A 15,682-nucleotide genomic window follows, 5' to 3' on the forward strand; every position below is an offset into this window, starting at 1 on the left:
GTTTACGTGCGAACCTTCTAACCTTAAAACGAGATCTGAGACACTCTGCTTTATTCTACGCACATTACCCTCATCCAATACTTTGGAAAATTACCTTCTGTATAAAAACCTTAAATCGAGGTTGACTTAGGGTTTTCAAGAGTGAAAAAATCCTTTCATGAAGGTAGTCCTTCGATGAACATAATCTTAAATCTAGGTCATTATAAGGTTTATTTTCAAGGAGTCTTGAAAGCTCAGCTAAATTCCACCTTGTCATGCAATTTTAATGGACAATGCAATTCGATCCTATCGCTAGTGTGACGTCACATAAACCTTAATGATGGACCTATAGTCTGTTCAACGAGAACTGATAGTGAAAGTAAACAAAGCGGCGTGCTATTTGGCGCAATACCGTTGTCTGCTTGGCGCCGGATTAATGACAAATAGCGCCTATCAGTCAAGCAAAAACTCTTATTTCTTAGAGGGTTGTTTGTTTTGCCGTGGTGTCTTATTGCAGGTGTTTCATGAGCAATATGGAAAATAAAGTGATAGATTTAAGTCCTCCTAAAAAACGGCAGAAGAAATCTTACATAAGTAAAGCTGAAAAGGAAATAATATTGAACATTTATAAAACAGAAGTGCATTCAAAACCAGATGTTCCAATCATTGATGTGGCTGACCATGCGGTTTCTGCATCGGGAGTTAGCACAGCTTATGTTTTCAGAATTATTAAAGAATGTAAAAGGGATAATATATTACATTCATCGAAGAAGACTAAATCTCGTAAAACTTTTTTGGATGACATTGAGGATTTCGACAAAATGCTTTAAGAAGAAAAGTTCATGATTTTTTCCATCGTAACGAAATTACGACAATAAACAAAGTTCTCAAAGCTGTGGACGATGAATCTAGTTTACCGAACTTTAAAAGAACGACATTTTATTCCCTGTTAAAAAAATTAGGCTTCACAAATACTTCCCTTAGAAAAATAAAGATAACAGTTTAATACAAATAAATGCAGTTCCTTCAAATATATTTTTAAATCAATCGGTGAAAGATAAAACTATTTTAAATATTATTTAACTTTTAATAAATTTAAAAAAAAATTGTAATTATAAAAATAAAGAGTATTTTTTTAACATATTCTTTCAATTCTATACGACTTTTAAGATTGAATTATAAAAGTTGTTTTGCATAGATATTTAAGTAAAATATAATAAAACTAATTTAATTTAAACTCAAAAAAAACAAAAAATACATCAAAACTATCCTCAAAATAAAATTATGTGTTAACTGAAACAATTAGAAACGTATTTTCATGTAAATATTTTAATTTTACGCTCTCTTATCTAACTTTAAGGTATCAAAAACCGAATATCATTTTCGTTTTTCTATAAAAACGAAAGCTCTGTCGATTCAAACGAAATCGCCCATTCAGCGAAAAAAACGTCGAAGTAGCAAACGTTGGCGATCAAATAGCAACCCTTATGTTTACTTCCACTATCAGTTCTCGTTCTTTTTACCTCAGTGGCAATACTCTAAAAATAATTTTTAATCCTTTTAGGAGGAAAGGTTTGAAACTGCACTATTTTTGCTTTATTGAAAAAAAAGTTTTTTAGTAGAAACATTTTCGGGACAAAATGTAAAGAAAATTTCAACACAAGGTTGCCTTTAAGATTACATGCTGTCTGGGCTATAAAAAGAGATAAACTGTTACTCACTTCTGTAATGGCGGGATAGTATTTTCCCAGCGGTACATACATGATAAGGGTGGCCACTCCTTCGTTTAACCACACATCATTCCACCATTTCATTGTCACCAGGTTGCCGAACCACTACACATAACATAAGAACTTATTATTATCCCTAAGCAGAAAGATATACTCTTTCAATATTAAAAAGGTAAGGAAAAAGTCAACAATTGTTCCAAGCGCTCGAAAACAGGGACCCAATCTAAAGACGTGAATGGCGTTACGCCTTCTGTATCAAATCTCTTATGTTTTCATTATTACGTCTAGTGAGTCTTGGGAATGGATGCTTAATTTTGAGGGCTTGAAACAATTGTTTCAAGTGCTCAAAAACAGGTACAAATTCTCAAGACGTTAATTGCGGTAGACCGTCTGTTTCAAATTTCTCAGGTTTTCATCATTACGTCTGGTGAGTCTTGAGAATAGGTGCTTACTTTTGAGAGCTTAAAATATGCTATTTTTCCTCAACATTAATAATTTTTTGTAGTTTTAGTAGCGTCAAGAATTATGATCTTTCGTATTTTAAGTGTACGGTGTGCGATCGTATTTAATACTCTTTTGCCCTTGGATGAAAATCATTAAAAAAAAAAAAAAAATTCCGTGTTTTCTTTTTCGGTTGCTTCACAGAATTAATTTTAAAAAAATGCAAGCAACAAAATATTTTTAAAAAAAAGAGAGCAAAGAAATAATTTAAAACCCTGAATAACTTTTGATCAAATAATTTGGGCTTTATGTATTACAATCGAGAGAGATTGGTATCTTTCGTGTCTATTTATATATACCTCAGTGGAAACGAAATTTCTTTCACACGATCAAGATTCGTTTATAGTTTTATGCAAACATTTTAACCGCTTCCCTAATTATCCCGAGCTCACTCGGATATGTATATATTGCAAATATTTATTATCCCGAGTAGACTCGGGCATAGCAGAATTCGTCAATACCTTTTGTTTTATCACGCTTTTACTCGGCCGGAAGAAAAGAAAAAAAAATTATAATGATAATCTGCTGTGATTGGAAGTTGGCCAAGTTTTGTTTGCGAGTTTTGCCGTTGGATTGTGGGACTGCACACGTGTTTTGTGCTGTTGTATATACCATAAGTTGCTGAATTTACATAGAAAAAAGGGTAAAAAAATGGCGTATCACTTCCCTGGTGTTTGAAAAGTATCACTTTGTGTTGTTCCTTGTTTCAAAAACTATCCTACAAAGACTCATATTTAAATTTTTTCCTTTTCCTTTTGATAACTCGGAATAGTAAACTGATGTTAAATGAAATGTTTTTAATAAGTAATAAAATTAAAATTTGAAATTACAAATTAAGTATTATGTTTTGTTTTAGTTTCTTGTATTTATTAAATAAATAAAATAAAATATATGTCAATTTTTTGGATTTTTTTTTCAAAGAAATCGGTAAGGAAAAAGAGGTTGATAATTATTTATTTTTATTTAAATAATGATTAAAATTCTAAAAAAATTTCTATAATCTTAATGATACAATTTTAAAAGACTACCACCTTTAAAGTTCGAGCATTTGTCTCATAGTTAGAAAGAAATGAAAATTTTAACAGAAAAAGAAACGGAAAAAAAAAACGATTAACTTGCTTGAAAAACCGGTCTACTTCAAAAGATTTCTTATTTTATTTTATAACTGTCGTTGAACAGCCGACCCAATTTTTGGGCTTATAACTACTAATGTTATACTCCGCAGCCTTGTAACTTTGAACCCAATCCAGAAGACAAGGGAACTTCTGGATCAAGTATTGGAAGAAATTTTGCCTTCGTGGAGAACTTTTAGATGGAATTAACCAGCGTTTGCCCTACATGAAGAGGGAAACCAGGAAACCTACCACGGTGAGCCTGACGACAAGGGAACTCTAACTCATAATTCGTCTACCATTGAGGATATTTTACATCTGCACTGTGGTCTGTGCAAGCGTGATGTCGTAACGACCATCCGTTGGTGGGATACGAACCCGGGTCACCTCTTTTTAAAGCGAACGCTCTATCCTCTGAGCCATCACGGATCACACTATATACATGCTGACGTTGATGTGACGTTTTGTGAGTTTGAACTTGACGCAATTACCTGGTGTACTAATTCGTGGGCAATCACTCTGTCCCTTTCTACAATCATCTGATGAGATGTCAAGTTCCCATCTTCCAGAAATCGTTTGGCGTTGTAAGTGATGATTCCCCAGTGTTCCATCCCAGGTACTGTATAACTTGGAATAGCCACTGAATCTGTAACAAGAAAGATACCCATGTAACACATCGGTATTCAACACAGCCTCCCTTAAAAGTGATTTATTATCATTTGGTCACTTTTAAATACAGAACGAAACAACGTCAAACAAATGCTTTATTGTTTAACCTGGCTACTTTGCGTTCTCTTTTCAGACTTTCGAATATGTAATGGTCACTAAGATTAAGATGTGGAGAATACGGTGGCTGAGGTAGCTCAATTCTAACATTTTTTATCGTAACCATCGACCTATGGTCTTGAGGAAAAGGGGTCATTTCTTTCTGGTTTAATGTTTTCAAAAATGCTGCACTATATTGATAGTTTTCTTAAAGCATATGGTAAAATACACATTTAACAGAGGGTCGACTGTTACGTTTGACCCCTTTGGGATTCTTATTCAGATGACTGCCGTTCAACGATAGGCTAAGTCCTTGCCTTTATCGATGCAGAAAGCCTTGATTATTTCACATCAACAGCTTCAAAAACTACTTTAAATAGTCACGACGCTTTTGAATGTCTTAACATAAAATCTCTCGTGCACAAAGAAAGCGTGATACAATTTGGTGAAAAAAGGGTTTTTTTTGGTCCAAATGTTCGTGTAAGTACAGTTGACATTGCTTTCATTTTATCGTTATGTAATAAAATTTTGAAGGAATGTATGTGACAAAACTCTGTGTGAGAAAACCAACATAGGTCAATAGATGTCGCTTTCTCCGTAATAATAAACTGTTAGAGATATATTTTGATATGAAGAGTTAGTTCAAAACTTAATATAGTTCAGAAATATAGTTCAAAAATGAGTGACCAAATTTATTTTTAAGTATTACAGTATCGGCCTTATTGATTTAGTCATAGTTTAGAAATATCCATCAGAAACAAGGGAATGTTTAAGCTTATTAGATAAAAAGTAATATAAGAAAAAAATTTAAATCATTTCTTACTTAGATTAATAAAAAAAATTTATTTTAGTTACGTTTTATTAAATAATTAAACATTTTTCAGCCATATGAAACTAAAATTAATTTATTTAATTTAATGAATGAGTTTGAAAAAACTGTATTAACATCAAGTATCAACCACTGCAAGTTTTAAAAAAATGTATTTGAACTCGAGTGGCTGAATAAAAAGTATTTTACTACCGACTGAAAATTTGAATAAGATATTAAGAGAGTGTGGACTTATTGAAAAAAGCTATAAAAAAAAAATAACATACCAGTTTTTTTTTAAACTGAGAAAATAGGAAAATGAACCAGAAAACAATTGTATGCAACGTTCGTAAAATTTTTTCATTTTCTTCTCACAATTTGATTTAAAAATTCGGTAATGTTTTTTAAAACTTTATGAAATTTTATAATTTTTATGACTGTTGCAAGGATAGGAAATATTCCTGAAGCAATTCATGATTACTATTTCATTAAATGAGCAACTTTTGATTGGTAATTTGTTTTTATATGACAATTTTTAAAAATTCGAAAAGTTGACAAAAATTTGATGCTTTTTTTAAAAAAAATAATATAAATTTTAAGGCTTTTACGGGGAATGAAGAAAATAACACGTGATATACAACTTTTGAGAGCTTTAAATTATCGAATACGCTTTTTTTTTTATTCCACCATAATATAGTTTGTCTTAAAGTATGAACTCCCCTAGTCATTCGTCTGGCGGTGACTATGGTAACGAGGTATAAATATTTCAAGTAGGGGTGTCGAAGCATTGTTTAGGACATTGAGTCGGCCGGGAATATATTTCTAGGCTCTAGTCCTACAGTGAAGAGAAACCACCCTTCCTAAAATGCGTTATTCTTGGGGGAGTTCTTACCGACAAACTATACTTTGGTATTCTACTGGTATTACTGTTGAGCGTGTAGACATGAAAATGAAAAGGTGTTTTAAATTGGTTTTTAAGATGAAATGAATTACCAAGCTTGGGAAGGTGGTAGGGTACATCGAAGAAATCTTCCAGTATCTCTAAGAACTTGACAGTTAACTTAAGACTACGGTCAGCTTCCTGTATTCTGTCGGGGGGTGCATAGGCCCTCACCTACAATCAAATTCTTACTTATATAGGTAGCGATATACACTAGTGTAAGCAATTAAGAGAATTTACAGACTGGGTCGATTATCTCTGGAACGATTGAACCGATTTTAAAGAAATTTGGTGTGTACATACAATGGTGCAATACAAAACAAATAACTATTCAACAACTGTAATACACACGCATGGTCGTGCGTGACACTCGTAGGAGTATGAAACAGCGACTGCAGAATAATCAACAAAAATGGGTTGATATGAGGTATGGTCCCCTCTTTGATGTACTTGAAATAAGGCAGTTTATAATTTTTTGTGGCGATTGTCCTGGGGCAATTTCATACCTTCTGACTCTAACGAGTGTTGCGCATGATCATACGTGTGTATTACAATTGTTGAATGTTGTTTTGTATTGTATCATTGTATGTACACATCAAATTTCTTTAAAATCGGTTCAATAGTTCCAGAGATAATCGACCGAGTCTACGAATTCTCTTAATTTCTTACAACAGTGTATTATGACAAAATATTTCAAAAAAATTGTATGTTGAGTTAAAAATGGCTAATTTGCACACAAAATAAATAATCTTTTCTATTGTTTAAATGAGTAATGTTATAAACAAGAAATGTAAAAAAAAATTTAAAGTCAATTCCTACTAAAGTCAATTTTGATTTTAGTAACTTTTTATTAAACAATTGTAGTTTTTTTCTCGAATATAAAACTAAAATTAATGAATTAAATTTAATGAATGAATTTATATTTGAAAAAACTGTATCAACATCAAAATTTGAACAAGATAATAGAGAGAGTGTGAACTAGTATTAGGAATTGGAAGAAAAAAAGTTTAAATATAAGACATTTTCATTTATTACAGAACATTATTGTCTTATAGTTCATCCCTTATTTTATCCTTTATTGTCTTGTAATTTATAATTTCATTACCTTTTTTTTACTTCTTTAGACTCCTTCTTACAGTCATCATTTCCTTCTTCACCATTTTTTTTCTCCCCTCCGTTATAAAATTACAAGCAAATATCCGTTTTGATCATAGGCCTGCTAACAAAATCTCTTAAAATTAATTTTGATAACCCACATTCCCTGTCAGTGAGAGCATCGAATAAACCAGGCGCGCTTTGAAGTTCAAACACGATGTCCGTTATCACAAATATGAGATTGCTGCACATTGTTGGAATCTTGGACGTACATTGTATTTCGCCAAATTGCTTCCTGAGTCACATCTTGTTGCTCTGGAATCTTACTGTATTCACATGAATGCTCTTGATAACAAAATTGGTTCCACACCTCCATAGCACGTGAAAATGCATTTCACCCCTTTCAAACACCATGGTTTTTCCTATTTTGTTTCTTCATCTTTTTTTCTCTATATTTTTTTAATCTTGTTTCTCACCTTTATTTTTCCATTTTTCTTTGGTAACTTTTCGTTTTATTTGAAAATCATTTCTTTTCATTAACATCTCTTAGGTGTGCGCGCGCTTGATTTTAAGTGCTTGAAACACGCCGATTAGCATATATTTGAAGCGAGTCAAGTTTTTAATCAAATAATAACTTCAGTTTCTTGGGATTATTTCTTTAATACCTGTTTCTATGAATGCTTCGTTGGCAGTCTCCTTATTAAATTCTTTTATAATTTTTTTCGTAGTAACATTTTTAAGCTTAAAAGAAACGTTTTAAATCGCACCTTTAAATATTTAATTTATTTATCCATATTATCTCAGTGATTACTTCAATATTTCTCCCGGTTATTTTTAAGCGAATAACTATATAAGATACCTCTTTTCTCCACTATTGGCATTTCGAACATAGCTTATTATTGCCCGTTGGCAAAATAAGTCTTGGTTCGGATTTGATGGCTTCCACACACTTTTCAACTGGTAAGGGTAATAGGTAATAGTGCACAGTGCGCATGCGTCGTCATTTGTGCGTTGCTATGGCGATAGCAGCTGTTTTTCTTTTTATTTTCACTAGCAGGCATCTTTAATGTATTTACATAATAATAATTTAAAGTATTTTTATATTTTTTTTATTAACGTATAATGACTGGCTTGACTGTGATTTCAATATAAATATGAATGCTGAATAAGAAAAAGTATTTTGCGAAACACTTACATAAGCAGGCTGTGAAAATCAATCTGACTACAAGCATCCATTGAGACAGTTTTTGCAACCCATGATTTGAAATGGTGTGGAGTTTAATGGAGTCAATACGGAAAGAAAAAGCATTTGACTCATGGGTAACCAGTGATCGTAATTAGGTGATCACAACTTTTTTTAAATACATTTTTTGTTTTATAAACACAGCTCTTTTGCTCTTGTGAATTAGTAACATGTAAGCTTTTTTTAATTGAAAGCATTTTGCAGAAAGTTATATTACAAATACTCCCTTTTTAGCACTGTTATTACTCGAGAATTTTACTTGTTGTCTTTCCAAATTTTCGAAACAATAATTGAATTTATTAAAACACGTTTTAAAAGAGCAATTACCTTAAAAAAAATACAACAATACAGTTTTCATAATTTATAAAACAAATAAATTTTCCCAATTAGTAACCACACAGCTTTCACAATATTGTAACACTTCGCAGAAGAATTGTTTGTGTCGACAGATAGATGATTTTTCATTGGTGAGTCATTTTACACAAAATGGAATTGTGATCCAAAATTTCTACTCGACTCCAAGCTCGTAACACACTACCTGGTCAAAAGTATCCGGGCACCTTTTGGTATGTAGCGTCCTGATGCTCATATTAATTTGTGGTTGGACCCCTTTTGCATCGATGACAGCCTGCACACGTCTGGGAAGATTTTTCAACAGTTTTTGATGGGAATTGACTTTCCTCATATCTGAAGTTGAGTGCTTGCAGTGAAGAAGGTCGATTTGGATGGCTACGTTATCTGCATTCCAATTCGTCCCAAAGGTGTTCCATAGGGATCTGGGATCTGAGAAGGTCAATTCAGTTTTTAAACACCCATTTCGTCAAACGACGTCTGTGCAAGCCTCGATGTGTGAATGGAACAGTTATCATGTTAAAAAGGAAATGGGACGAAATATTGCCATAGAGTTGGGAGTACTGCATTTTCCACATACGAACGTTGGTCAAATTATTAGACGCCCTAGAAGATTCCTTGTAAAATCTTAATTATACCTGTTACTATACAGCTTTGTTTTTACGCGGCTAAAACCAGTTTCCACTTGTTTACGTTCGTGTATCAATTGGTTAAATTAGACTATATATAATATAAGTTCGACTATTGGATACATTAGAGGATATATTATATAAATATATAATATTTATTATATCAGGTATTATATTATAATAAAGAGACTAAATTAATCGACGCACTGTAGTGTTTTAATAATGACATGTTTTGCACGATTTTGTAGGCAATACATGTATATTTAAACAGACATGTAATGGGTTTGTATGCAGGAGATATTTTATATACTTTCTATTTTCAACCCTATTGCATTACAATGTTAACGAATTGATACACTAACGTAAACAAGTGCAAACCTGTTTCAGTCGCGTAAAAAACAATAAAGCTGTATAGTATCACCTGATCATTAAAATTTTACATCGAATCTTGGTCATATCTCAGAGTTCATGTTTCCAACCACAAGAACTAACGAGCGCAGGCCAAAGCACGAGAAACACCCCCACACCATTACGCTTCCACCATCGGGTGTCCGGATACTCTGGGATCCAGATAGTGTATTATGATCCAACGCAAAAGGGAAAGAAAGTTGAATACTTACGGGTTTTCCCTTGTATTCTGTTTCTAAGTAATCAAAGTCCGAAACAACGAAACAGACGAGGTATGTAGACATGTTCACAGATTCCTGAAACACGGTTTTCACAAGATTTTCACCCATTTCTTCTCTGCTCTGAAATAAATATCAAATCATTTTTTTTTCAGCCTTTTTGTTGACAAAAAATGACAACCCAAGTCAACATTTTGGATGGTTTTTCCATTGATGGACTAACATAATCTTGATGGTAACCATCAATAATTCCATCATGAACTATTATATTTTTTTACAGTAACCAACATAAGTAATCATTACCCCATTGTAGAAATTCGGATTGATTTATGATGGTCCATCATAGGAACAGCAACTTGTTTTGATGGTTTCTTCATGCTGAACTATCAGAAACTTCCATCATAGTTTCTTAGAAATCAAATGTCGGAAGGATCATGAACAACCATCATCCCAATGTAGGAATTCGGACTAATTTATGACGGTCCACCATTAAAAAAACAATGCTTTGATGATATATTCCTGAGGACCAACAAGTATTCCTGTTCAACCATCATGGAAATGTGTTGTTGAAACTATCAGAGAATATCAGGGATTGTTGGTCCATGAAAATTAAACTTATCTTGATGGTTAACCATCATAGTATTAAAGTATCATTTTCCATCATGTAATGATGGAAGTTTGCTGGCATATCAAAATCATGATGCATAATGGAAAATGTTGGATGATGGCGACCATCAATTGATGTTGTACCATAATGGATTGCACTGAAATCAACATAAATCATCAAAATGCTTTGATGGAACCATCAAGAATTTCAACTTTGGGTGGTACATTTTTTATATGAAATTAGAAAAATGGGGAGATCATTTTGGAAGCATCTGATTTATTTCATAAATCATTGCTTTATTTTTCCTAAAAAGTGTAATTTTTTTAAGATAAAATATGTAATTTTTAAAATTTTATGTGAGAACATTCTGTTAACATGTTAAATGTAACGAAATGAAAGTGATGAAATGTAAATTTTGTTAAACTTAAGAATACACATTGTGTGACGTAATAAGAAAAAACAGATAATTTTACTTGTAAAGGAACATTGTAACATTTGAAACTAGGAACTGTGTTTTCCTGGCGCTATCAAATCTCTCTCTCTTTTGTCAATTTCGCCGAACGAGTAAATAAAGATCTTGAGAGAGATAAATAAATTTTCCTACAAAAATAGACGATACTGTCTTTACAAAACAAACAAAAGTTTGAAAATAACAAAAAAATCGAAAATTTAAAAAAAAAATCGAGTCAAGTTCATAAACAAGACAGGAAAGCACTTTATTTATGTCTGCACAATGAGGTATTGGTAACGTTCTGGGAAACATCCCTGAAGATGATCCTAAGACATGTCATCGCCATTTCGTTCCTCTGTAGAGGGGATGGCTCCCCTCCTTTGGTAACCCGAGAACTTGGGCGCGAAGTCAAGCACTTTAAGGTATAACAGTTTAACGACGACCGATATTGCACTCCCTCGGTCCCTACGCAGCCTAATCAAAGTGGTTAACCACCCGCTTACTGACCGTAGCCAGGGATGCTTGACTTCGGTGTTCTACTGGGAGCCGTATCTTTACAATCAGTCGACTACCGGACTCATGAATAAGAATGGCCTTCAAATATCAAGTATGAAGTTGCATTTCAGCAGACTGCTGAGCAACCAACATGCTATTTTTTTAATGATGATAAATACTTCTTGCATGAGTGATGTATTCCTTGTTCATTTTTCCTGATATTTTCAAGCTTCTAAGTGTTTAAACAAGAAACCAAAACAGTCACGTCGTTTGTGAATCGCAGTTTTAATCAACTTATTGTTTGCACATATCATGAACAATTTTAATGAAGGGATAATTCGTAGTTCCCCCTTCGAGTTTTCAGAACACAAAGTTATATTTTATATAAAATTATCTTTGGATTTTGTAATTAGTTTGAAAATTTTTGGAATCCCATTAAAACGTTCTCGACGTATGGCGAAATAGGCACAAAGTAAAATTAACTTTTAGGGGTCAAAACTTAATACCGCTTTTATGACCAAACTATTTGAACCCTATTTCAGGATTGCGGCAAACCCCCATAATTTGGGAGTCAATATACCGAGAAAGTACATTTTTGTGTCTGATTTCGTAACTTAAAATATCGTCTGCACTAATTAATATGCATATTTAAGGTCGCCTTCTCGAAACATTTAGATTGAGTCCGGGAAAGTGAAGATCCGTCCATTAGATCTAAACTTACGAGGGTTGCTATTTATATTTCTGGCCTTGGCAACAGTAAGTGTTGCTAGTTGACCGCAGACGATTTGAAACGAAAGTTTGATATTTTTAAACATAAATTCAGCAGACGATTTACCATTATAGCTTCATTTGTGTTGTTGACAGTAAATTGAAAAGTTCTTCTCTTTCAAAAAATGGAATTGAATCGTGAACATTTTCGTGCCATTATTTTTCATAACTTTCGACGTGGATTGTCAAGACAAGAGTGCTTCGATGAACTTAATTCTTCATTCAGCGATAAAGCGCCATCCTACAGCACTGTAAAAAATTGGTATAACGAATTTAATCGTGGTCGATGTCCGATCCAGGACGAATCCCGTGCAGGTCGTCCAAAATCCGTTGTTGTGCCAGAAAAGATCGATGTTGTGCGTGAACTGATAAAGCAATATCGTCATGTGACATACTGTGACATAGAGGCGTCTTTGGACATTAGTATGACTAACATCAGTAAAATATTGCATGAACATTTGATCGTAAAAAAAATTTGTTCGCGTTGGATCCCGCATAATCTGACAAACTCTCAAAAAAAGGCTCGTGTCGATTGGTGCAAGGAAATGTTGGAAAAATACGTTCAAGGTACATCAAAGGCTGCGTATAACATCTACACAGGTGACGAATCATGGATCTATGCATATGAGCCGTAAACAAAACAGCAATCAACTGTATGGGTCTTCCAAGACGAGGCAAAACCAACAAAAGTTGTTCGAGGAGAAGCACATCGAAACAAATGATTGCCTGTTTCTTCGGTATTAACGGTCATGTGGCAACAGTGGCGTGAGAGCAACGCAGGATGGTCAATTCTGAATGGTACACAACCATTTGTTTGCCAGAAGTCATCGGAGAAATTCGAAAAAGCAGAAGAACAGGCGAATCATTCTACATCATGACAATGCGAGCTCTCACACATCGACTCAAACAAAGGTATTTCTGACGGGGTGAAAGATCGAACTGATGGGTCATCCGCCGTACAGCCCTGATTTGGCACCCAATGACTTCTTCTTATTCCCACACATCAAAAATAAATTACGTGGACAACGATTTTCGACCCCCGAAGAAGCGGTTGATGCATTCAAAACGCATGTTTTGGAGTTACCTCAATCGGACTGGAAAAAGTGCTTTGAAAAATGGTTCAAACCCATGCAAAAGTGTATTGATCATCATGGAGAATATTTCGAAAAACAATAAAACCAATTTCGATCCTACATGTTTGTTTTTTCATTATTAGGCCAGAAATATAAATAGCAACCCTCGTATTCAAGGAGTTCTGTTCTCCCCCTATCGCACTGTAAAATCTCACACAAGCAGAAAGTAAAAAAATAGATAGGGAAATTTCAAAAGTGGGGAGCGAGTACTTATAGACCATGTCAACATAGTACTCCCCCTCCAGAATTATAGCTGTGATAGAATTCGATGAACATATATCACTAGTTGATTCATTGCTGTTTTTGTGAGAAGCCGGGAGAGCTGTATTAAGATCATCGTACATTTTGATGATAGTGAGATCTGTATTAAGTTCACTGTCGTGGTTGCTCCTGTGTTGCCGTTAGAAGTCAAGTGCATGCAGGCCGAGGTTGTGTGTGATCGAGACTGAGTAGCAACAGTGCGAGGAGGTGGATAATGTCGCAGTCACAAGTAGGAACTCAATTGTTCAACTTGGACTATCCATCGAATTAGGCGTTTTCAGATCAGAAGGTTATGTGTCCAAATCACGTCCGGGTCACCAATGTGGGGAGCGAGTAGTTATCGACCCTGTCAGCCGTCATCTATGAAAAGGTAACCCCTCCGTAGAATCGAGTTAACATGACTTATATACCAGGGAATTGGAATTATATTTTTGTAGTGGTAGATATGCACTACGAAGTATTACAACCTTGAAAACAAACAATATGGTTCTTTAATTGCATACCTGTTGAGGCATGTTGGAGAGTGCTGTGTAGTTTTCGTCGTGAATGATGCTTATCTTGAAAGAAGCTTTGAAATCGGGCTCATCGAAGCATGGGAAGACTCGCCTGGCATAGGTGGCTTCAAACTGAGTTGCCAACAAAGTTCTAAAAAAAACATTTTTCCTTCAGTTAGAATATGCTAAGGGAAAACGTAAATTGAACTTTCCACACTGTCTGGTAAAAAGTATGTTATGGTGGTGGTAGCATAATGGTGTGGGGGTAGTTTCTCGTGGTTTGGAACACTTGGTCCTGTGGTTGGAAACATTAACTCTTAGATGTATGTGGACAATGCTGCACTCTATGTCAATATTTCGGCCCATTTCTCTATCCACTGCAGTTCGTGCAGACACGGTTTAATTTTGTTCAAAAACTGCCCTCGCATAACTTCAATCGCACCTATGAGACAAATTAGATTACGTAGTCAGCCAAATCCTCACTGTGATGGAAGCCAATTCCTATAAAAAAAAACTGGTGGGAAATCTTCGTGTGCAGGCTGTCATCGATGCAAAACGAGCACCAACATCATATTAATAAGGGCCTCTGGAAGCTCAAAGACAATTAAGCTCCTGGATCAAGTATTTTATTTTATTTTATAACCGTCGTTGAACAGCCGACCCAAGTTCATGGGTTTACGACTACTAACGTTCAACTCCGTAGCCTTGTAATTTTGAACCAATCCAGAAGACAAGGAAACTCCTGGATCAGTACCCCCAGAGGTATTGATTTGTTGTGGGAACATGGAGGACTTTGAGACTCGACAGATTTAACGTGCATCAGTCACCATTTACTACACGGGGAGTCTTCGGCCGGCGAGGATCGAACCCACGACCTCTTGGATATGGGCCCAGCGCCCTACCGACCATGCTATCCCGGCCCCTGGATCAAGTATTGGGAAAAATTTGACTTCGTGGAGGACTATCTGATGGGACTAGCCCGGATTTGCGTTACATGGAGAGGAAAATCACGAAAACACCCGCCCACAGTTATCCTGACGGCAAGGGGACTCTGACCCATCATCCGTCTACCACTGAGGATATTTTATGTCAGCACTGAGGTCGGTGCTAGCCGGATGCGGAATTCATATCAACCATCCATCGGCTGGATTCGAAACCGGGTCATCTCATTGGAGGGCGAACGCTCTATACCCTGAGACATCCAGACTGCAAGTTCTTATAATTATTGCTATTTGAAGACCGTTGACTTTTCATTTCACTGGTGGAAAGGTCTTCGTGTGCAGGCTGTCATCAATGCAAAAGAGGGACCAAACATCATATTAATATGGATGTTTGGACACTTTTGAACACATAGTGTATACTAAGTAGGGGAAAGTGGGATGAGACAAGACAGCCGACATTCGAAGTAACTAAACTGTCCGACCTAGAAACTGTCAGATTCAATCAAAATATTCATACTTGTCCTGAGAAATCGTATAAATACCATTTTTTTAATTTTATAAAAATATTTTTTCCAGAAGAAGTCAAATCACTCGATCTTACCCTGCAGACAAATATTCATATGTCTATGAAAAATTTAGATATACTAGAATTTCAGGAGAAAAGTGGCAGATATTTTTATTTTTAAAAGTGGCTATCTGCTTCTTCTGCAGCTTGCGTAGGCCAAAGGGGGATCAGAAAGAGGAGGGATTTCT

At 34.8% G+C, this 15,682-nt stretch overlaps 1 protein-coding gene across 1 annotated transcript in view; it reads right to left on the minus strand.

Moving 5' to 3' along the window:
- Nucleotides 1-15,682, minus strand: part of LOC107439767 (uncharacterized) — a 169,298-nt gene that overhangs the window by 31,131 nt on the left and 122,485 nt on the right. The window contains 5 exon segments of the mRNA XM_043051794.3: nt 1,701-1,814; nt 3,814-3,968; nt 5,889-6,009; nt 9,774-9,902; nt 13,998-14,139. Of these exon segments, the coding sequence (XP_042907728.2) occupies nt 1,701-1,814; nt 3,814-3,968; nt 5,889-6,009; nt 9,774-9,902; nt 13,998-14,139 (661 nt within the window).

Source organism: Parasteatoda tepidariorum, chromosome 6 (assembly GCF_982258835.1).
Source record: "Parasteatoda tepidariorum strain Cologne lab strain chromosome 6, Ptep-v5.0, whole genome shotgun sequence".
NCBI lineage: Eukaryota > Metazoa > Arthropoda > Arachnida > Araneae > Theridiidae > Parasteatoda > Parasteatoda tepidariorum.